Here is a 24,861-nt window from a genome sequence, read left to right as displayed (position 1 = left end):
TTAAACAAGGGTACTAGGTGATTTGGGCGCAGCCCTTGGTCACACAGGGTTTGAGAACAAGTGACTAGAAAGGGAAAGCCCATGTGAGGTTAAAGTCCAGGGAAGCATCCAGAAACTTGGAGGGTCCCGGGCGCTGGAGGAGGAGGCAGTCAGGACACTGACGTCTGGCAACCAGCCCTCCCATCTTTCTCCCCTCCACCCATCTTCCGTAGGATAGGAAGATCCTCCATCCGGTCTACGCTTTGGTGTAGAGTGACACTCCTTGCTCAGAGCCTCAAACCCTGCTCTTCATATACAAAGAGCTGCTTTAGGAATTAGGAAAACTTTTCACTCCCAACAAAGCTCGCAACTCCAAGACCATTGTCTCAGTAGGGCTCAGGAAAGCCTCATGTGCAAAACTGAGCAAAGACCTCCTCGTTCTGGAAGTTGCCCACTGCCGCCTCCTTCTGAAGCAATGATTCCGTGGGGGAGAGAAAATCCAGGACGTGATTTATGGAGCATGAAACACACAGATATTGGCTTAACCCTTGAAAACTATTATCTTTGTCATGTACTTTTTAGTCCTCATGTTCCTTTCTTTTTAACCAGCATTTAACACCTTTGTCTGCTCCTTCCTCCTTGAAAAGCGTTTCCCTTCCACATTCTCCTGGACTTCAGTTTCAAGCTGTTCTTCCCAAGTCATCTCTGTAGGTCTCTCCTCTGCCCCTCACTTATATGTGGTTCTCCCCAGCCCTCTTCTCATGCTATATACACTCCTGGGGTGACCTCACCCATGTCTGTGTTTTCTCTCTCTTTTTTTTTTTGCGGTACGCGGGCCTCTCACTGTTGTGGCCTCTCCGGTTGCGGAGCACAGGCTCCGGACGCGCAGGCTCAGCGGCCATGGCTCACGGGCCCAGCCGCTCCGTGGCACGCGGGACCCTCCCGGACCGGGGCACGAGCCCGCATCTCCCGCATCGGCAGGCGGACCCCCAACCACTGCGCCACCAGGGAAGCCCTGTGTTTTCTCTCTTATAAAAATTTTCTTTTTTTTTAAATTGAAATATAGTTGATGTACACTATTAGCTTCAGGTGTACTACATACTGGTGTGACATTTGCATTCATGATGAAACAATCACCACAGTAAATCTAGTAACCATCTGTCCCCAAAGTTATTACAGTATTATTGATCATATTCCTTATGCTGTATATTATATCCCCGTGGCCACTGTCTGTGTTTTTATTTTTTCATTTTTTTATTTTTGGCTGTGTTGGGTCTTCATTTCTGTGTGAGGGCTTTCTCTAGTTGTGGCAAGCGGGGGCCACTCACTGTCACGGCCTCTCTTGTTGCGGAGCACAGGCTCCAGACGCGCAGGCTCAGTAGTTGTGGCTCACGGGCGTAGTTGCTCCGCGCCATGTGGGATCTTCCCAGACCAGGGATCGAACCCATGTCCCCTGCATTAGTAGGCAGATTCTCAACCGCTGCGCCACCACGGAAGCCCCCTGTCTGTTTTTGATGACCATCTTTCCTACCCTTCTCTCCTGAGCTCTATATCTGCAGCCAACTTCTGCCTGATGCATCTACTTAGATGCCTCCCAGACACCTTAAATTCACCAGGTCTAAATTCTCCACAGGTGGGGACGAGGATGACTAACTCTGCTCCGGAATGGCATCCTTTCAACAGAAACCCAAGAACCTAAATTGAACTATATTGAGTAGAAAGATGATTTCCAATGGAGCTTTAAGTTCACTTGTAGAATATGTTAAACAATGAGCTAGATCTGAAGCAAAACCCGGGTAATCTGTCTATGAAAATTTCTCTCCCCCTCCCTTCCCCCTCCCTTCCCCCTCCCTTCCCCCTCCCTCCCCCTCCCTCCCCCTCCCTCCCCCTCCCTCCCCCCTTCCCCCTCCCTTCCCCCTTCCTCTTATTTACGGCTACTAGGCGTCTCAGTGCTATGAACCACTTGGAGGAACTCTATTTTCTGCAGCTAATTCAGGCGCTAAGAATTTGATTTCTGAACCAAAAGGAGAAAATGCTTGGGACTTCAGGAGCCCTGAATTTGTTTGGGCAATGATGCTGTATCAGTTTCTGGAGTGTGTCCTGTAGGGTGTTAAAGAAATCTAGACCCTGATAAGATTCTTTTTTTTTTTTTTTCCTCTTCAGTGTCAAAAAAACTTCCTTTCTTATTTAAAAAAAAAAAAAATCAGATACCCTTCATCAATTTATTTTTTAACAAATGATAAGATTCTTTCTGTATCTATAGCATTGTCAAGTCATTGTTTACTCACAAATGAGGAAGTGGGATGCAACGTGTTGGAGCTCCTTATGTCAAGCCACGGTTTACCTACCTCTCCACCCCAGCCTTCCCCTTTTGGTTAACTCAGCATTTTAGTGACTAGGTGTAATAAAGGTGACCCAAATAATGCTTTACAACTTTTTAAAGAAGCAGATCCTTCCTTCAAACAAATTCTCGCATGAAACCTCAGTATATAACAGGGCTGACTGTGGCGCAGGGCTCCTGGTTCCAGCTGTAGCAGGATACCCCCCTCCTCATGTTTCCTTGTGGGTAATTTCTACCAGTGGTGGTTCCCAACTCTGGCTTTACATCAGAATCGCCTGGGGAGCTGTAAGATCCCCTCAGACCCAGGCTGCCTTCCAAACCAAACCAACTTAATCTAGATGTGAGACCCAGACAGCAATGGTTTGCAAAGCTCCCCAGATGACTCCAGTGTGTACCTGAGGCTGAGAAAGGCTGGGTCCTGCCCTCCCTTATCAGGCCGAGGCGTTTAAAGAAGGAACTGAGCCTGCGTGGGCCAGCCCTGGGGGGACGGGGTGGGGGGCATGTTAGTGTGCGCTCTCGGCTGCCCTCCTGCTGGGGGGGAGGATGCAGCTGCCCACTCCGGGTGAAGCATTAGCAAGCCCACACCACCAGAAGGCAGGCTGTATTTCTCAAACAGCTTTACCAGTGAGAAAGGAGGTTTCTGTCTGAAACCTGTTTCCGTACCTCAGTTGGTTCCAAACTTAGGCAGCAAACGGAGGAGTGTTGCTTCTGATACCCCTAGGTTTCCAAAGAGGTCCCATTTGCTTCATCTCCCTTCCACCACCCTCCAGACAGTCCCTCGGACAGTCCTAGGGAGCTTCAGAACAAGATAGGAGAAGCAGTCAAGCAGAGAGCTTAAGAGCATTCTGGATCTGGGTTCTAACCTTGGCTTTGCCACACTTACTAGCTATGTGATGTGAAGTGCATAATCTCTATGGGCCTCAGTTTCCTCATCTGTAAAATGGGATTGATAATAGTATTTACCTCACAGAGATGTGGTGAAGATTAAGTATGCTAATACGAACAGGAAGCCTTACAGTGATGTCTGGCACATGGTAAGAGCTGTGTGAGTGTTAGCTGGCTATGTAAAGGCTACGTATGGAAACACAAATCAAAACCGCCTTGAGGAAAGAAAACAACAGAAAAACCTCACTGAGGATGGGCAGGATCTCTCGTTTCTGAGTTTATTTGGATGGGATTAATTATGAAGTCTGGAACCCTCTCCTCTTCTGGGGGACTTCAGAAGACTTAGAGGAATTCAGCAGGACCATATGGGTGAACATCTTGAGTTGAAGCTCAGAGTAGCTCTCATGTATTGAACTGAAGACAGGCCACTCCAAGGCCAGGCGTTCTGCAACAGCTAGATGTGGTGGCTGACTCTGGAAGGGCACTTGCTCTGGAGTTTCCCATGTACCTGGGACTCACACCGAGGCAACCCTTCAGCCACGTCACATCAGAAGGGCTCAAGGGCTCAGTCATGAGCTTTTGCTGTTGCAGAATTCAGAACAGGCATCAAAGCCAGATGAGCAATTGAGGGGCCATCAGTGAGGATCAGGTGTGAGAGCACTTGGTCAGGAAGCAGGACCAACAGTAAGTTTTATTTATACAGCTGGTAGGGAAGGGTGGGTCCCTGGGTGGGGGAAGGCGGCAGCCCCGGGTTTAAGAGCATCTTGTAAATGAGAATTTGCCCTTTGACCTGGCCACAAAGATTAACTTGGGCATGCCCACCCCCCTCCCAAGAGTTCTGCCCGAGGACATCCTCGTATCCATGGCCATCTCTTCCCTATTTCAGACTTGATTCAAAGCTCACCTTCATTTCAAGATGTTCTCTAGTTCCTTGCTATGTAAAGTGTGGTTCATTGTTCAGAAGCATCCACGTCACCTGGGAGCTTGTTACAGATGCAGAGTCTCAGGTCCCACCCCAGACCTACTGCATCAGAATCTGCATTTTAACAGGATTCTCAGGTGATCCGTTACACATGAAAGTCTGAGGAGAGCCCCTCCAGTTTTCTCCTGGGTGCCCCCAAATTGCCCAGGACAGAGCCTTGGGATTTAGCAGAAGTGCCCTGAGTGCTTGCTGACTCACTACAGATTCATGGCAACTGGGGCTGCGGAAGGCTGGAGAAAGGGCAGACACTCCAGTACAGTTTCCTGTGCTTTGGGGATAATAGGGAGGTTTGACGGGCATAGCGGGCGGGGCAACGGACAAGTGACGCAAAGTGAACCGGCTCCCATCATAATCTGGCGAGAGGAAACCTGCTCTTCATGGAAGAGAGTCTGCGTTTCCCAGGTCTTACCTCATTCAGCTTTTCAGGACTGAAAGCAGACGTCAGGACACTTCTGACCTCTTCCCATCTTTTGTCACGTAAAAACAGGACACTGTTGGCTACCGGTTTGGGCTCCAAACCTGATGCCTGGTGGAAAGCGATAAGCAGAGAGTTAGGACACAAGGGAGCCCAAGACGCCTGGGTGGCAATACAGTCCACGCTAAAGACTCTGGTTCAAGTCACCCGTGACCAATAATTAGGAGACTTCTCTTGCAAGGATGGAAAGAATATAAAGGCTCATGGACAATGGTCTCTAGATCCACGGCCGCGGACCCACCGGGAGCAGAGGGGGAAGCGCTGCTGGCCCAGTTCTATCTTGTTACTCTGTGGTTATCACTGTAAATAACTGAGCGGCTTCTGTGTGTCCTGCAGCCCCCCTGCAGAGTGGGGGTTCCCGGAGGACCCAACAGCTGGCTTCTTGGAGGTGGGCTCGTCTTTCCTGGGATTGAGTTTCATGTCTGATCTATTTGGCAAGGGGTTTTGTGTGGCTGGATGGGTTACGTTGGGCCAGGAGTTGACAGACTCGTGTCTGGGTCTTTGGAATATGCCTGGGGGTGGGGGAGGAGAGGGAAAGGGGAAAAAGAGGGTCCTTCAGAAGCCTGCCCCAACAGAGCTGTTGCAAGAGAACTCCTTCCTGTCGTGATGTTTCTGTGTTCTTCCTCTCATTCATTCACTCATTCTTCTCATTCAGCGAATGTTTGTTGAATGTCTAATATACACGAGAAGTTGGCTATACGGTGCTGAATAGAGAAGACATTGCATTGGCCCTCAATGAGTTGATAGTCTAGTGGGGAAGCAGACAGTTACCTCCTAAACTAACAAATAGCTGTCATTACATTTCATGGGAAAGTGGGTGTTATGAAGGGGGAGAGAGGGCAGCGAGGTGAGAAAATGATAGGGGATTAAATGGCCAGGAAGCCTTCTCTGAGGAGGAGACAGTCCAGCTGAGTCTGGAAGCACACAGAAAATGAGGTCTCCTTATCCCTTCTTCCCAGGCCACTCTCTTCTTTCCTAAGACCACCTACTCCCGCCAAACGGTCAAAACTGGGGGCCCTCACAGCTGTTCAGAGCCCTGAGCCCCAGGGCTGCAGGGTGAGGGGAAGTAGGGGGACTGGAGGACAAAGCATTCTTCAGAACTGCATGTGATATACGGTTTTGCTATTTCTTTTCACTGTTTTAATTATAGTTGAAACATGAAGCCAGCCACCGTTAACTCAAAAGCCTTGTAAAAACTCCTGTTCAGAGGAAAATGATAATTTTCTGATAAAATATGAACACTCAAAATAACCTATAATATGTAACTGCAAAGTATCTGGGGGGATTTAATTATATATTAGAACCAAGTTGCTGGGATATTTTTTCTGCAGAGAAATACCTCTCTATATTTAGAATAAAATTCTTTAGGAGTGCTGTGGTCACTCTACAGAATTGTGGTTTTATGGAATTTTTAGAACATAACCCATTTGTTTGGGTTCCAGGATCAAAGGAGGAAATGGTACATTCTGTATACTGGCAAACGCCGGTCCCCTGCCACGCTACCTGTCCTAAAGCATTTCGCTCCAAGGAAAGCTGGGTGGTGGTTTATGGGCTTCTGATGAAACAGAGGAAATTGGAGATAAGAGTCAAGGTTGACTGGATTTTGTCTCTGTCCTTTAGACCTAAGGATTGGCTCCGTGATAGTTTTTTTTTTTTTTTTTTTTTTTTTTGCGGTACGCGGGCCTCTCACTGCTGTGGCCTCCCCCGCCGCGGAGCACAGGCTCCGGACGCGCAGGCTCAGCGGCCATGGCTCACGGGCCCAGCCGCTCCGCGGCACGCGGGATCCTCTCGCACCGGGTCACGAACCCGTGTCCCCTGCATCGGCAGGCGGACCCTCAACCACTGCGCCACCAGGGAAGCCCTCCGTGATAGTTTTTATCTTGCCCTTGGAGGACAAATCCAGCCCTTGTGCAATATGTCAGCATTGTCTCCCTCACCAGCTTGCCATGACAATACTCTCCCTTCAGCCTACAACTCCCATTAGAATTCTTCATTCTCTGATGGAAGATTTCAGAAGCATTGGTTAGAGTAACCAACCTATTTTCATTTCTAGATACGATACTGGAAGAGGGAAAGTGGCAAGTTGGTCATTTCAGAAGAGCAGTCGGTTGGTGAGGGGACGGTCTGACAGATTTTAGAATGCGTAGCTGGAAAGAGAAGCCTTGGAAGATCAGATTGTGGTCCTTAGTCTGTACTTTAAAAATATCTATTGAATGCGTATTACATGGAAGAGATTTGGCTCTTTTTTTTGACCCTGGGTGGTAGAATTAGGTTCAATGGTGGGAGCTATGGGGAAAATTCCAGCTCCTCTAAAGGAGAACTTCCCAGTAGTCTAAATAACTACTAAAAATAACCTGCCTTGAGCGATGAGCCCCTATCCCTAGAGCCTGTACCCCACTTCTCGGAAATTCTGAACAGGAGGTTTGAGCGATCTGTGGGCAGCCCATCCCGGGATGAGAAGCTCCCAGCTCAGGCTGCAGGGTTTCCAGTGCACAGCACAATGTTTCACATAAAACAGTGAGACCTGCCTCAAAACAGGGGTCAGGCAAATGAGGTTGCACACCTGGGTTTCTGATTCTCTGCAGTCTGTTCGGTCTTTTAAGTAAGAACGTCTACCTCTTGGAACTGTGGACCCATCATGTGAGTTGACCCTTCTCCAATAAAGATGTTAAAAAAAAAAAAAGGAGGGGCTTCCCTGGTGGCGCAGTGGTTAAGAATCCGCCTGCCAATGCAGGGGACACGGGTTCAAGCCCTGGGCTGGGAAGATCCCACATGCCGCGGAGCAACTAAGCCCGTGCGCCACAACTACTGAGCCTGCGCTCTAGAGCCTGCGAGCCACAACTACTGAGCCCGTGTGCCACAACTACTGAAGCCCGCGTGCCTGGAGCCCGTGCTCTGCAACAAGAGAAGCCACTGCAATGAGAAGCTCACGCACCGCAACGAAGAGCAGCCCCTGCTCGCCACAACTAGAGAAAGTCCGCGTGTAGCAACGAAGACCCAACGCAGCCAAAAATAAATAAATAAGTAAATTTATTTAAAAAAAAAGAAATACAAAGCTGAAAAAAGTAGTCAGGTCTTGAATGCAGTGACGAGAGCTTCCCTAAGTCATGGGCCAAACCATTCTCATTTAAACTTAAATCTCCCTGCACCCATTTGAAAACCAGAATGCTTTCTTTTACTCGATGTTTTATTTAAGAGAAAGGGGACCAGAAACTCTAGATGAGTTAGTTTTCAAAAACTGTTGGTGGAGAGGGACTTGTTGCAGGTGTGGGCGAGACATATTTGTGGCTAACTTCCTGAGACCCCTCTGTCCCTTCTGGGTAGCAGCGAGCAGGTCCCTGGGGGTCCAGCACGGGTGGCCCGATCCATCTGGAGCCCCGGGTGGAGTCTGCCTGGCTCCCGAGCTCTGTGACCAGCTGCGCTTCTGCCCCCGGGATGGGGCACTGCTGCAGGCACAGGGGCTAATAAGGTTTCCAGGGCCATATTTGCCTCAGAACTTTAGCAGTCTCTGCCAGTGCCAAGTGTCGCGCGGTTTCACAGGAACTCGTCCTATGATTCCGACATCCGTGTGCTGAGAGGGTGAAATTAGCCTTGGAGAGGTTGTACCTGGGGAGCCAGGCCCTGGGGGTCCTGAATAAAACCACTGCCCAAATCTATCACGTGGCTTTAGATGTGAGTCGATGGTGTGAACCAGTGCCTGGAGAGCTGACCCCCATGTTGCCTGTGAGGCCCTGAGGGCTGGCATCTCACCCCACACATGGGTGACCACCACCACCTTCCACTCCACTCCACAAACATGTGATGGAACCTGGCAGTGGGCATGCCTGCTGCCTGACCTGCTTGCCATGCTCATCTCAGACCAGGGCTCAGAGCTCCTGGCAGCAGGTTTAGTGATCAAACACACCCCTCTCCCTTCCCGTATCCAACTAGACCAACCGAACACGGGCCAAAGGCCTCCCTACCTCTCAGCACCCTTCCCACGGCTTTCCCAACTTGGGCCTTAATGACAGGCCAGGAGTACAGCGTTCTACTGCTGGTTAGGACCATTTCTGCTGAATCAAGTGGACCCAGCTCCAGTTTCCGCAGATAATAAAAAAAGAGCTGCCCGCGTGGCCTCATTGAGTACCCGATAGCAAGAGGAGCTCATTAAAAATACCTGCATAAAAATAGCCAAGTCCAGACGTGCTGGGGCAACTGAGGTTCTATCATGCTAAGGAGACTGATTGGGGTTTACAGATAAACTGTGGTTGCACCACTGGAAGCAACTTGAGGAAGTGTTGAGGGCAGTGATAGAGGCCCAAGGGGTCCATTCGGAAAACGGGCAAGAGAAAGCAGTCACGTTCCATGGAACTGAGCGCCTTGAAAATGTGAATGGGGAAGCGTGATATAGGAACGGCCACCCTGGGTCCAAGCCGTAGAGTCTGTTCAGCCCGGTGTTCTTGAATTGGAAAAAATATATATCATTCAACAATTTTTGAATTCAAGTATTTGCTCAATACTGACTTATGTCAGCGAGTTCCCTGTGGCGTCGTCCCAACTCCAGCCAGTGTGCTCTGTCAGTCCCTCATGGGATGCCTACAGGTCACACCAAATTTCAGAGCTAAGCCCAGCTTCCCCATCCCGGCCGCTCTCCATAGGCTGTCAGGGGCACACAGAAGTCAAACCTGGCTTTGTGAGCAGAGATGTGTTCTTACAGCTGGAAAATGAAATCATGCGTTATTTAAGTTCCTTTTCACTTCATGTATCAAACTAATATGCTGAGGTATTTTCTGTCTCACAAGGGACCATTTGGTAGAAGCTTGCATGGAGTAAGTGTTTAATGTTTACTGAATGAATGTATAATAAAGCTGAATTGCTGAACACTTAGGTAAACATGGCTTATCAGAGGGAAGGTGGCATGGTGTCAGGAAGAAAAAATCGTGCCACGCTAATCTCCTTGAGTTCTTTGAGCAGATAAATAAGCAGATGGATAAGGGGGAACCACAGAACCCAATGTAATTTGACTTTCAAAACCTGTGAGAAAATCCCACTCTAAAGTTGGTTTTTTGAAGATTGAGTCACTAAGTATTGTTTCCTCATGAATATGGGATTGGCTTAAAGACCATAAACAAAGCTTAGGATAAGTGGCTACATTCCCAGATGGAAAATTACCAACATTGGGGTTTCCTAGAGATCTTATCTTTGATGGACCTTTTTACATGTTTGTGAATGACCTACAAGAGGATGTACATATTGAATCTCCAGGTACTACCTAGTTCTTCTGGGGAGAATGTCAAGTTGATGGAGAGCCAATTCTGCTTGAACGAGAATATATCGGATACTGAGTAGTCGTTATGTGTTTGGGCCCTGGGGTATAAAAAGAGAAGGACAGGGCTTAAAGTTAATCAAGTTAGGGTGAAAGCCATGCACTCATTCATGGTAAATTGTAGGAGGCACGACGCGGGCGATTGTGAAAATGAATGATGCAGGTGATCAATGCTGTGAGCGTTCAGAGAAGGGGAAAAGTAAATGAGGGTTGAGGTAGGGAAAGCTTCATGGGGGGAGCAGAATTTGAGGAGAATCTGGACGAATACCAAGGGTTCGGATGGGTGTAGGAGAAGTGGAGGATTTTCTTGTTAATAGCAGCTAATGCACGGTGAAAACTTGTCTTGCCTGCGTGTAAAGCAGGACTTACACACATCATCTCATTTAGCCTTACAACAGCCTAGTAAGGCAGAGCATATCCCTGTTTTCCAAAGGAAGAATGAGAGGCTTAAAGAAGTAATTTGCTCAAGTTCACATTGCTAGTAAATATAAGACCCACTGCTGTGCTGTCTCCAATTCTAGTGGAGGTGTCAGCATGAACAAAGGCCCTGGGGCAGGGCTTTTGGAGAGGTTGCAGAGAGAATGGAGAGGCCGCTCCAGCTGGGGTGACTGCTTGTACTGGGGAGCAGTGAGAGCTGAGGTGGGAGCATATGTAATGGATCTAAATTATAGGGGCCCTTAAATCTCACCTGAGGAACTTGAACTTTGTCTTGAGGACACTGTGTTGAGTGAAAGAAGGAAATTAGAACCACATTTTGGAGGTTGGGGCCTAGAGATCTTAGTCAGGGGGTGGGGAAAAATAGGGAGGGTAGACACATGGTTTGGAGGAGAAATGGACTGAAACTGGGCAGCTTGACTTGGCCCCCTCTGCTTGAACGTGTATTTTGAGTGTGTGTCTGCCCCTTGGACATCAATCCAAGAGCAGCTCTATTCCAGGTCAGCTCGAGGGGTCTTATACCTTGGTTACATCTTGGATGTCATGTGAACATGATGGTACGGAGGCACATGGCTGACGTGTCCCATCTCACTGCTCAGAGGCTCAGCCGTGGCCAAGAGCCGTGGCAGCCCTTGGAGTGCTTTCCACGCCTGCCAGCACGTGGCTTGGTGGTCAGGGCCCTTGACTCACTGGCTTCCTCTGTTTCTCTAATCAACCTTCCTTGCTGAGTCTGGGGGAGCAGCAATCTATGACTGCCTTTAACCATCAGACTCAGTCTCTAAAATCCCGAGGCCACAAAAACCTTCAGGGGACTTTGAACAGGGGAGTAACAACAGAGTATCTGGGGGGAGAATCAAACGGAGGCAGAGACGTGGCTAAGCTTCTGTATTTCCTTCAGCCATTCTGAGGTGATGGAGGAGTTAGCAGGCCAGGCGATCACCCCCTCCCAGATCACCTCCTTCTAGTGGCCACGTGGTGCCTGGAAGTGTGCATGGTGCTCTGGGGTCGGAAGATGAGTGTGCTTTGGGCGAGTAACAATTACTCAATGAAACCTTGATAGTCCAGAGATGTCACCTAGGCAGCTATTACAATAGTGACAGTAGAAAGAGCCCCGGACTTGAGTTGGGAGATGGCACCTAAACCCTATTAATCTTCCTCCTGTGAGTCATGTGACCAGGGTTGTCACTTAACCTGAGTCTTAGTATCTGTGTCAGTAAGATAGAGATGATAATTGTACCAGTCTCATAAGTTCCTGTGAAATTTAATGAGGGAAAAAAAAAAAACCCACTCTGGACAGCTCAACCAGTACAGAAAGCTAGGGGGCTACTGCTAATTTCTTTAGGACTCAGTCCCAGTCACCTTACGTCTAATAAGCCTTTCCTGGTTCCCATCCTGGAGGGTGCAGTGTTTTCCATGCTCACCGTACCGTATTGTACTGGTCTCTTTCCTCTCTGCCTCTGTCATTAGACTATAAGCTCCTCAAGGACGAGATTGAGTTTTCTATCTCTTTCTAATCATTACCTAGACAGTGCCTGGTATATATGGCAAGTGTGCAGAAGTTTGTCAAATAACCAACAAAAGAGTGCCTACATTGCTTACTACTCCTATAAGAATGGAAGATGAGTTTAATTTGCCAAAAAAAAAAAAAAAAAGGTTGGCTCATAGTGATTCTCTGAATTCTCACAAGCAACTATTTATCAACTCCCTTTAGACTATTTCCAAAAATCAACATGAACGTTATTGATCATCTCTCCTAAAATTCTCATCTCCTCATTTTTGGAAAATATGGACAGCACTGAGCTTTGCCATTTTCTGTCACCTCTTCAATTCTTCGGGATTTCTCATCAAAGATAAAAAGCAGGATATGTGCTTTCAAAAAAAGATGGAATATGTACATCCTTCAGTGGGTTAGAGACTTGTTACTTGGGGATGAATTTCCCTTGTAATGTTACTTGTCTTCTTTTTCCAGCCTTAAGATGTTTATACTCTCTGGGAAGGATGTACGCGCGGGAAGCTTGATATCTTGCATTCCCTCTGATGTTTATTAACCTTGCTCGGTCTTCCTCGGTCACTTGACTGAGGTCACTTGAGCCTCTGGATTCCTCCAGCTTTGAACACAGCTTTCAAAACCCTCCCGGTTTTAGAATTTTATTAGCCTCAACTCCTCTTGAGGTTTAGCTTTCTTGAAACGTCTCTTAAATGTAAATGCCATTCTTTTGTAGCGTCCTATACATCCCTTTTGAAAACTCAAATTCACTGGGGAGCACAGTTTTGAGTTGAACTGATCTAAACCCTACAAAAGGCCCAATCACATCCCTGTGAGATGTGATGTGCGGTCCTTGCATCTTAGAATGATTCCCCATCCATCCATACGAAGAAAGAAAATTCCATACCATTCTGTTGGTGAAGTTACTGAACTTCTCAACCAATATCTGCTTGATCATGTCCGGGTCAGAGATAACGATAAACATCTGACGACCAAGGTAGTACCTGGGAGGAATAAGAAAATTACTTTAAAATGTGTTGTATTCATCTGCCCTCTTCTCCTTTCCAAAAAGAATTCACAGCGGCTTAGAATGAAGGATAAAAGATAAATAGGAGGTAAAGGTGTGGAGAAGATGAGGAAATGCATGACTGAGCTTGAGGAAGAGCAGAGCTGAGATGATCTAACACCAACTTTCATTCCACAAACATCTATGGAATCCTGCCACACCTACCTGTGGAGGAGCTCAAGAGATACTTATGACACTAATGAAGAAATGGAGGAGAGGCTTCGCCAGTCAGTGGTGGTGGTGAATTCCCACAGGAAGCTGCGCTTAAGGACATGTTATGTTTATTAAAGTGCTGGGGCTCAAAAGTGCTGGGGAACAAAAGCATGCGGACCCGGTCACAGCCTCCAAGGGTCTCACAGTCTGGTGGCAGTGACAGGTAATCACCATATACTGTGACATCTGGCAAGCATGGGTGATATTGGAGACACACCCAACTCAACCCCTGGAGAAGAGAGAATGAAGTCTTCCTAGAGGTGGTGCTTCCTAAAGTGAGTTCTGAGAGATGAGCGAGAGTTACTGCAGGAAGGTGGGTGGCGAAGGTGAGTGAGGGTGTACCGGGCAGACGCATCCGTTGTGCAGTTTTCCAGGGACAAGACTGCTTGGAGGAACTACGTGTGCTTGGCTACCAACTGTATAAAGCAAACGAGAGTGATGACAAGTGGGCCCACTGCATAATGCCACGTTTCTAGTACTGTATATGGAATTATATTTTCAGGATGTAATGTGATCACTGGCACATCCAGCTCAGACCAGTAAGGAACAAAGTCACACGACATGAAAGGAGCAAAGTTTACTTTGATTTCTTAGTTACTTAAAACTTCTCATGAGCTAAAAGTGTCTTTAATGTTTTAACTCTTCCCCTTCTCACTAACCAGGGGAAAAAAAACATTTGTCTGGCACATGTCAGGCACCCAGAAATATTCATCTGAGGGATCGTATTTCCCAAAATGGTTAGAGAAACCTCTGGGACACAGGAATTCAACAGATGTGGTAGGAGGCAGAATACTAACTAGTTTTTAAAAATTGGTTTTAGCCAAGAAGACCAAAAATAATCCAATAAGGCCATAAACCAATGCTTTTGTAAACTTTATGGGGCGTGTCATGGAATTTTTTGAGAATCTAGTGAAAGCTGTGGACATTCTCCTAAGAAAAATGGACATTCACAGCATTTTCAGATAAAATTTGAGGGGTTCTTGGACCCTTGACGCCCACTCTAGAGCAATGCTTCTCAAACTTAAAATGTCACCTGGGTTTGAAGAAAGAATGGCTGAAAATGTCTCCAATTTGGCCAAAGGCAAAAACTTACAGATTCAAGAAGTTGAGTGAACCCCAGTAGGAGGAACCCAGAGAAATTCATGCCAAGACACATCATAACTACACTTCTGAAAACTAAAAAATAGAAAAAATCTTGAAAGCAGCCAGAGAAAAAATAACATATTATTTACAGGGAACACCAATGAAAGGAGAGCAGGTTTCTCCTCAGAAACCATGGAGGCCAGAAGGAATTGACACATTTTTCAAATGCTGAAAGAAGAAAACCGTCCACCACAAGTTCTACATCTGGTGAAAATATCCTTCAGGAAAGGTGAGAAAATAACAATATTTTCAGATGAAGGAAAACTAAGATAATTTGTCACAAACAGACTTACCCATCGAGAGTGGCTAAAGGGGACTTCTCTGATGGTGCAGTGGTTAAGAATCTGCCTGCCAATGCAGGGGACACAGGTTTGCTGCCCGGTCCGGGAAGATCTCACATGCTGCAGAGCAACTAAGCCTGCACACCACAACTATTGAGCCCACGCGCCGCAACTACTGAAGCCTGCGCACTTAGACCCGTGCTCCGCAACGAGAGAAGCCACCGCCATGAGAAGCCCACACACCACAACGAAGAGTAGCCCCCGCTCGCCGCAACTAGAGAAAGCCCGCGCGCAGCAACGAAGACCCAATGCAGCCAAAAAGAAAACAACAAACCCCGCCCCGCGCCCAAACCAAAAAGAATGGCTAAAGGAAGTTCTCCAAATAGAAGGAAAATGATAACAGAAGAAATCTTGGAACTTCAGAAAGGAAAGGAAAGAACAATGGAGTGGGTAAACAATTATGTTTCTTAAATTTGATGATTGAAGCAAAAATTATAACACCATCTGATATGGTGTACAATATATTTAGAGAAAATACTTAAGATAATTATATATATATATATATATATATTTTTTTTTTTTTTTGCGGTACGCGGGCCTCTCACTGTTGTGGCCTCTCCCGTTGTGGAGCCCAGGCTCCGGACGCGCAGGCTCAGCGGCCATGGCTCACGGGCCCAGCCGCTCCGCGGCATGTGGGATCTTCCCGGACCGGGGCACGAACCCGTGTCCCCTGCATCGGCAGGCGGACTCTCAACCACTGCGCCACCAGGGAAGCCCAAGATAATTATATTTTAAAACTAAGAGGATAAAGGGATCAAAATGAAAATAAGTTTTCCTCACATTACTCAGAGTGGTAAAGCATTGATACCAGTAGATAGTGATAAATTAAGCATGTACATTTATGTAACCACTAAGAAAATTATGCTATAAAAAGTGATATACAAAAAGATGTTTTGGAATAAGTCATGATAGAATTTTTTAAAAATTTGGCCAATACATTGGCCAAAAATGAACCTCACACCTTATATAAAAAATCAACTCAAAATGGATCACAAGCTTAAATGTAAAACAAAACTTTTAGAAAAATTAGGAGAAAATCTTTGGGATCTAGGACTAGGCAAACAGTTTTTAGACTTGACACCAAAAGTGCAATCCATAAGAGACATAAATCAATAAATTGGATGTCATAAAAAAAGGCTCTTTGGGGCTTCCCTGGTGGCACAGTGGTTGAGAGTCTGCCTGCCGATGCAGGGGACACGGGTTCGTGCCCCGGTCCGGGAAGATCCCACATGCCGCGGAGCAGCTAGGCCCGTGAGCCATGGCCGCTGAGCCTGCGCGTCCGGAGCCTGTACTCCGCAACAGGAGAGGCCACGACAGTGAGAGGCCCGCATACCGCAAAAAAAAAAAAAAAAAAAAGCTCTTTGAAACCCGCTAAGAAGATGAAAAGACAGTCAACAGATTGGAATAAAATATTTGCTAACCATACATCTGACAAAGGACTCACATCTAGAATATATGAAGAACTTTCAAAACTCGACAGTTAAAAAACAAAAAATCCGGTTAAAAAATGGGCAAAAGACATGAACAAACATTTCACTGAAAAGGATACATGGATGCCAAGTAAGCACATGAAAAGATGTTCAACATCATTCGGCCATTAAAGAAATGCAAATTAAAACCACAGTGAGATCTCACTATACATCTCTCAAAATGGCTAAAACTTTTTAAAAATAGCATTAAATGCTAATGAGCATGTGGAGAAACTGAATCATTCATACATTGCTGACACGAACATATAACATTACAGTCACTTTGGAAAATGGTTTCGCAGTTGCTTATAAAACTGAACACGTATTTACCATATGACCCAGCGATAGTGCTCTTGGGCATTTGTCCTAGAGGAATGAAAACTTCTGTTCTCATAAAACATGCACATGAACATTCATAGCACCTTTATTAGTAATAAACAAAAACTGAAAACAGCTCAAATGTTCTTCAGCTGGTGATGGTAAAACAAACTGTGATACATCTATACAGTGGAATACTATGTAGCAATTAAAAAAAACTCAAGCTATTGAAGCATGCAATGATTTGGATAGATCTCAAGGGAATTGTGTGTGAAAAAAGCCAGTCTAGAAAGGTTGCATATTATATGATTTCATTTATATAACATTTTTGAAATAACAAAATTATAGAGATTGGGAAGACATTAGTAGGTTCCAAAGGATAGGGGTGTGTGTGTGTGTGTGTGTGTGTGTGTGTGTGGTGTGTGATGGGGTGGTGTGGCTATAAAAGGTAAAACTAGAGAGCCTTGTGGCGATGGAACAGTTTTGTATCTTAGCTGTGCAGTAGCGGTTACACAAACCTACACGTGATAAAACTGCATAGAACTCTACACACACACACAGACACACACATACACAAGTGCATGTAAATCTGATAAAATCTGAATAGGTATTATGGTTTGTACCAATGTCAATTTCCTGGTTTTGATAATGTACTATAGTTATGCAAGAGGTTACCATTGGGGGCAACTGGGTAAATGGTACACAGGATCCCTTTGTACTTTCTTTGCAACTTCCTGTAAATCTATAATTATCTCAAAATTTTTAAATGGTTATTTTTTTAAGATTGATTTATTATTTATTTATTTTATTTATTTTTGGCTGCGTCGGGTCTTAGTTGCGGCACACAGTATCTTTCATTGTAGTGCACGGGCTTCTCTCTAGTTGTGGCGTGTGGGTCTTCTCTAATTGTGGCGTGTGGGTCTTCTCTAGTTGTGGCACACAGGCTCCAGGGCACGGGGCTCTGTAGTTTGTGGCACGCGGGCTCTCTCGTTGAGGTGCGCGGGCTCAGTAGTTGTGGCGCACAGGCTTATTTGCCCTGCAGCACGTGGGATCTTAGTTCCCTGACCAGGGATCCAACCTGCGTCCCCTGCATTGTAAAGCATATTCTTTACCACTGGACCACCAGGGAAGCCCCCCAAATTTAAAATGTATAAAAGTCACCTGGGAGCTTACTAAACTATAGAGTCACAGCTCTGTTCCTCACTGGAGCAGATATAGTAGGCCTGGGAGGGGCCTAGGAATCTGCATTTTAACAGGCTCTCCAGATTCTGATGCAAGATGACTACTCCCACATTTCAAGAAACACTGTCCTAGGGCAGTTGTTTTCAGCCTCAGCGACTGATCAAAAACACCTGCCAAGCATTCAGAAAATAATGATGTCTGGACCTAGCCAGACCTACCTGACCAGAATCTCTGGGGTGGGACCGAGTCCCCTCTAAATTTAATAAGCTCTCCAGGAGATTCTGATTGATTGACAGTAACCAGACTGGGGGACCCACAAACCCCATGTTAAAAACCCTGCTTTATATTTAACTCAAATTCACACCCATTCTCATTTCCTTAAATTCTTAGATCTAAAAGGAAACATTTACATTGGGATGCACACATACTTTGGTAATATATTTGTATTGATTTAGTTATTACCAAGAAAATTTTTTTTGTTTTTCAAAAAGAACAAAATAATACTTCTACATTCAAATGAAAGTTGTCCTTCCAAGTAGGCACCTTGGGAGTCTTTGTGTTTTTTTCTAGTAATATTGCTAATGCTAAAAACAATTTTGTCACAATTTCTTTAGAATTGCTTCAGAGCTGGTTTATGAACCTCCTGAGAAAACTGGCCCCATTTTACATGTAAATTGTGTCATCTTGTGAATTTATATTTACACAAATACTCTTCTGCAATTTGAGGAGCTCCTGGAAAGATCTTGAACAGAGAAACATGTAAATGAAGTTTGTTTTTCCTTTTGGGTGCCTGGACGGCTCCACTGTTTTTGTCTGCCCAGCCCTCCTTGAAGAAGCACCCTCTCCCATTCCATGCAGTGCTGGAGGAGCTGTCGATGATAGCACCCTGTCCCTCTGGTCACAAGGATGGACTCAACATCCAGGCATGGCCGATCATGGTATCTCATCTCCTTGGCAACGGTGACTGGTCCACAGGGTGGACACACATGACTGGGTCAGGGCCAGTCAGAATCCTTCACTGGATGTATATACATGGAAACTACATGAGGAAAGCTCTGTTTTTTCTCCTAGAGATGCTAAACTGGGAATATATGAATCCAGAGCTGTTGGTGGCCATCTTTTACCACATGGTGAGAACTGCCTGCAGAAAGCTCTAACAGGGACAAGCAAAAATTTAAGACAAACATGGAGAATGTCAAGGACGTACAAATTCCAGGTCAAGGTCTGCTTCCTGTAGTCTTCCTTGCATCCTCCAAGCTTAAGTTAGCTTGTGCTTTTAAGTTTGTTTGAGCTGAGTTTCTATCATTTGTAATGCAGAAGTCCTAACTAATACGGTGCCCCTTTTCCTTCTCAACCTTCTGGAATACCTATGCCATTCTGCCTCTCAAAACGTTACTTCCCCATGAGGGTCTGATCTCAGTTTCATACACTGGTGTGAATGTATGGCCGCGTCTTACTGCCTCCTGAGGTGGGTTGGGATACTGCAAAGGCACATGGGCTAGGGCCTGGGAGTCAGGATCCAGGATCATCCAGCTCTGGTACTCAGTCAGACAACCGTCGTCGGCAGACTCTGGAAATGCCCTGCGTTTCAGCTTCCTCGCCTCTGAAATATGGGAGTAGACCTAGGCAATCTCCGCAGTTTGCTCTATCTTTAAATCCTCTAATTCTTATGAATTAAAAAGGACATTGAATTATGGTCTTTGAATTTTAAGTCTACTCTCTATAGGGCGTGAAAGAACATCCTGTATCAGTGAAGTATTTGAATGGCTTGAGGACCCTTCTCAGAACCTTTGGGGAAACCACGATCGTTAGTGTTTATTGAGTGCTTACTACCTACCAGGCCTTGTTCTAAGTGTCCTGGCCTGTAGGATCTCATTTAATCCTCATAGAAAATGGATGGGGTAGTTATCATACCCACGTATCAGAATAAGAAGCTGAGAATTAGAGACATTAAGAAGTTGCCCAAGACAGGAATTTGATCCCAGTCTGACGGCTGCCAAAGCTTGGGCCCCTGGCCGCGACCTTGCCACCCATCTGCACCAGAGACACGCTTCCCCGGGCCAGCCTCAGTGGAACAGCCCCAGTGCTGAGGAGGTGTGCAAGCAGCCAGGCTTCCAGCTGCGCAGACTGTGTCTTTTAAAGGTGGAAATTCAGAGCAGCTTCTGGTTTAAATAACCCCAGCCCAATGGTGAAGGTAACTTCTTGCTTCCCGCTAATTTAAATGTATGTATAGTCACTTTGGGGGGCAAAAAGTTCTTAGCCAGTTATGCATTGATACTTATGTAGGTACATAAGCATGTCCTTACTCAACTCTGAAGCACCTGGTGGAAGAGAAGATTTAGGCAAATCAGTGAAGTATTGTGCAGACAAAAACAACTCTTGTTTGACTTGTTTAATTAGCCGTTTTCTTTTTTTTTTTTTTAACTGGCCAGTCAGTTTGACCAAACTAGTTCACAGCTGCCTTCTGGGACTCGAGGTTGGTGCACTGCTGCCCTTAGTCTGTGCGCTGCCTGGCCCTGTTCCGGAAGGCCTGCCCCCATCAGGGATGGCCGAGCTCTAAAGGCTGGGGATCAGGAGGTACCTATAGGCACCAGCACGAAAGGATGTCCAAGTCACACAGCTGAATGGAAAAGCACATTGTGAAACAGTACATACAGTTGTGGAAATAAATAATAGCCTATCTGACAGTTCATTCAACAAGCGTTTATTGAGCACATACTCTGTGTCAGGCAATAGGCTCAGGTGATATCTCTGGAAGAACTCTAGAGTAAGATATATTAGCTAACTGTGCGTATATCTGGATCAGGAAATCGTGGCGGACTTCTACTTTTCACGTGCATCTCTTTAATGTTCCAGTGGTTTACAATGAGTGCTTTTGTGATAAGAAAAGGAAAGAAAAAAGACTTTTGTCATTGGATCGGCCCCACTGAGTCTTTCAGGAGTCGAGGTGGGTGTTGGCAGTGGTGCAGCTGCCAGGACTTGGGTTCAAGGCCCTGCCCTGTGATTTAACAGCTGTGTCACCTTGAGCGAACCACAACCTTCCTGAGCCAATTTCCTTGACGAAAGAGGCTGTTATGAGGGTCAGATGAGAAACATGAGAATGCACTGTCCACAGTAGAGTTTTAGGCAAATGCCGGTCATGAGGTCATGATAACCTCCCCGTGAGGAGTGAAGGCCCCTGTTCCCGGGGAGGGGGGCTGTACCCGGCTGGTGCCACTTTGTAGGGGATGAAGAAGCTGGGTGAGAAATGCCCCTAGGAGATCGGGTGACATGCCACTCCTTTCCCTCGCTTTAGCAGAAGCAATCTGAATGTGCTTCCAGAGACTTCTGCTTTCCAGGTCGGGGCTGAAGGATTGATGAGGGTCTCTAGCAACTCTGGCAGCTGCTACACAGCGAGCAACTGACGAATCCTTGCCTCGGTGACAGGGCTGTGTCCCAGCAGGTGGAGGATGCTAATAGGGTAACTGCTGTCCTGCCCTTAAGCCTGACCTCTGGCTTGGACTGTAGACACAGAAGTGGTGGGCAGCTCAGCGGGGAAGGGTGAGCGTTGACTGCTGGAGATCACGTGGTGAGCGTCAGAGACTCTCAACCTCCAAAACGTTCAGAGGGAGCTAAGCAGGCGTTCAGTGCTGGGAGCGCCGGGCGTCTGGCTTTCACAGGAGTGCGCCCTCGGCTGGGCGGCACTCAGTGCTGCCGCGAGAGCACGGTCCCCGCAGTCCTGCGGGTCTGTCCCTGCCCGGCTCGGTGGAGCACACTGCCCTTTCTCATTAGCCACCTGATCTGTCATTAGACCAAGGCAGTCTTGAGTTAGCCAAGAGGCGGAGCCCATTCAAGCTGCCAGGGACACTTTTCTAGAGGAGCCAATGACAGTCATAGGTGTGCATTTCCTGCCCAGGGAAGCCTCAGGTCGCTCATGCCTGGGGACTGACCCTGACCTCACAGAGCCCTGCAGAGCCTGATGGACTGAGTCAGCCCTTCGCCTCTCTGCGGTACCCGGGGCCTGGTCGGCTCCCTTTTCCTGCCCTCAGATACTGGTGGAGTCTCTGGTCCTTCACTTCCTGGATGGACTTTCTCAGATTTATGCCTCCATCACTCTGGCTGGTTTTCCTGACCTGCTGCTTGTCTACACGTGGGCCCTGACTCAGTTACAGAGGGCTTTGCAAAATGCGAGTCTGATTGCATCACTTCTTACTTCACACCCTTCCGTGGTTTGTCTCCATCAAGGCCTCTGGGAGTCTTTAGCACGTTGTATCACTGCAACGTCCTTCACAACCCAGCCCCCGCCTTGCTTTTTGGCCTCATCCCTCCCTATTTCCCACCACCCCAAAGCCGGTACTGATGACCAACCTGATTTACTGAAACTCTCCATCACCTCCCCCATCCATGGGGGCCTTGGCACATGCTGTTCCCCTGCCTCCCTGGAACAGCCCTCCTTCTTTTTATCTTGCCAGGTTAACTCCTACTGCAACAGCGAGAGGCCCGCGTACCAAAAAAAAGAAAAAAGTCCAACTTCTTGACTGTAACAAGGAGCTCTGCAGAACCTCTCTCCCTGTCCCACTCCTCTTCCACCAAGGTTTCCAAACCGTCTCAATTCATGGTACCCTTAGTGACTCAGTAACTTTTCATGCCCCCTGCAAGGCCCAAAGAAGTACCCAACAGTCTCATTTTTAAGCAGTTATGCCCAAACAACTTAATAAATATTCATGTTGTAACAACGTAGTAGACGTTTGAAAAAAGAATGCGCATACATTGAAAGTAGTTCTCACCATGACCAACAGATGTCGCTGTGTTCCCCGTGATATCCCAGGAAGCCCCTGTGAATTCCCTATGGCACCTTTGGGGGCCTTAGTGCACAGTTTGGGAACTACAGCCATACAGTGTTGCTGTGAAACAGTTATTTGTGGTTCCCCACACTTGCACTATTTCTCTATGGTTCCATTTGAAGTCCTGGTCTCCATCTTGTCTGGAAAACCTTTCTGACAGTCGGGTCACCTGTCCCTTCTTCTGCGGACTCTTCTCAGACCCTTTGCTTCCCGCAGTTCCCATAGTACCTTGTCCATTCCTCTATTGATTTGCATCTCAGTGTTTTATTTCTTAACAGGCTCCTTACTACTCTGTGAGTTCTTTGAGGACAAAGCAGTGTCTTATTTTTCCTTTCATCCCCAAGAAGCTGGCAAAGTGCCTCGTACCAATGAGTAAATGGGAAGATGATTCTGTGACTGCCTTTCTAGTTCTGAGAAATCACTTCTTGTCCTCCTGGTTTCCCAATTCCTGCCACTGGCAGATCTGAAGCCAGACTTGAACCTTGTGTCTCTTTGCTCATCTTTATCTTGCATTCCCAAAGTCACTGGTCTCTGTCCCTTCTGAAACGTGTGGGCCACTCTCTCTCCTTCTCTTCTACCAACTGACAGGGGCATCACCTGCATGTCTGCCCTACTGGCTTCTTCACCTGGGCGCCTACCTTGGTGGCTGTCTTAGGTCTGCCTATGCATGGAGTCACCGTTGGGAGCTGGGCCCCCATTGCAACCCAAGGGCTCTGCCAAAGATCTTGTTTGAACCAAAGTTTCCATGACGTGGTGGGCCGAGTTGTGCTACTCAGATCCCACTCCCGCAGAGACTGTGGTCGGCAGAGAGCCTCCAGCTTCCCTCCAGGGTCACCTAACGGCAACCGGTCGATCCATCTGTGTCTCCATTTCCAGCTGTCAACTTCCCCGCCTCCCACCATTCCCACCCCAAAGTCCTTCTCCAACTGTTCTTACTGGGTAGACCGTTCTTCTCTCTTCCTCTTCATCTCCCCGTTATTCAAGTCTGTGCTCGACTACTTCCTCCTCCTGGAAGGCTTCTCTGCCTTCACTGGCCCATGATTCTGCCCAATTTGTGGCTTCAGGTTGTCTGCTCGACATGGCATATTCAGTCACTCGTTACCTGGCATTCTTGTGCAACGTGGACCAGGTCTGTGTTTTTCTTCTAGATTAGATGCCAGATTTCTTCAGGAAAAGAGACATGAGTGATACTTTTGGGGAAAGGGAGGGGCGGTATCTCCCACCACCATCAGCTCAGTGTTATACACACAGCGGAGGTCAAAATAGCTGTTGAGTGGACGATGTCTGGTGTGAGGCCCGCAGCGAGTTCTCCCAGATGTGGGGGAACTGTCTCGTCTGTCTTTGTGCCATTGGAAGACATAGACACAGACTGACGTGAGTGTGGGAGAGGTCATAAAGAGGGGGAGGAGTGCACAGCCCTCCCAGGAGGAGTGGGGACCTGATGGTAGAACGAGCTTTGCATTTGGAGTTAGAACTGGGTGACTTGGGGCAAGTCCCTTGAGTCTCGGGGTCACAGTCTCTACACCTGGTGGACTTCTGAGGTGTTGGGTAGGAAATAGGTCTCAGCGCTCTTCTTTAAGGACCTTCTAGGCTACTGCTGGGGGTGTGCTTGCTTGGTCCCTGGGTGGGTTTCTAAGTAGTGAGAACAGGGGATTAATGAGGACTTGGGTCTGAGTTCACATAAGCCAGCCTGGAGGAGCTTTTTCATCCACAAGACGAAGGGCCCTTCTAGCCCTGCCATGGCCACCTCAAGCTCCAGGCAAGCTCTCTCCCAAACAGAGCTATGGCTAAACGAGGGAACTGGGCAGCAAGGGGGAAAATTATCTGAGACGAACCTATAATGATAAACCTCTCTACTCTATTGGATATACCTGCCCATTTAATTTATTCAGTTAATAAAACTTATTCCCCAGAGGGGGACAGGCAGAGGTAAGCTACAAACCAATCTGCCTGCATGACTATGGATATATATGTATATCTCATAACAATAAAAAAAGAGTAATTAAGAGATGTATTGAAGCGTGTAGAAATCCTGAAGGACACTGACGATTCCAGTTCAAGTTACTGTCCTTGGCGCAAATGGAATTCAATAGGGAGCAGATAAATAAAAAGAAAGAAAACACAAATTCAGAACAGATGTTAGGCAAGCAATTTTTTTCACAGTAAGAATCATAAACATGAAGAACTTTGCCTATAAGGCAAAATTGTTCATGCAAACAGCATCAAGCTACTAAATAAATAGTCAGATGGCACTGCAGGGACGGAGAAACATTAAAATAGTCATTTGGCTGTCCCAGAATATTCGTGCCCACACGGTTATGCCCAGGCATGTAGCTTCTCAGGCATCAGAGAGAGCTCTGTGTGTGTGTATACGTGTGCGTGTGTGTGTCCTATCACACAGAATATGTGCAGGACATA

General features: G+C 46.9%; 1 protein-coding gene across 2 annotated transcripts in view; it reads right to left on the bottom strand.

Annotated features, from left to right (window-relative positions):
• TBXAS1 (thromboxane A synthase 1) overlaps positions 1-24,861 on the bottom strand; it is a 149,991-nt gene that overhangs the window by 70,926 nt on the left and 54,204 nt on the right. For both annotated transcript variants that reach the window (XM_067747185.1, XM_067747184.1), the window contains exons 4-5: positions 12,796-12,892; positions 4,597-4,713 (exon numbers count right to left, since the gene is read on the bottom strand). In XM_067747185.1, the coding sequence (XP_067603286.1) occupies positions 4,597-4,713; positions 12,796-12,892 (214 nt within the window). The remainder of the gene's footprint in view (positions 1-4,596; positions 4,714-12,795; positions 12,893-24,861) is intronic.

Source organism: Pseudorca crassidens, chromosome 8 (assembly GCF_039906515.1).
Source record: "Pseudorca crassidens isolate mPseCra1 chromosome 8, mPseCra1.hap1, whole genome shotgun sequence".
Lineage (NCBI taxonomy): Eukaryota > Metazoa > Chordata > Mammalia > Artiodactyla > Delphinidae > Pseudorca > Pseudorca crassidens.
Note: the sequence above shows the minus strand (reverse complement) of the source record. Positions and strands in the feature narration are given on the sequence as shown.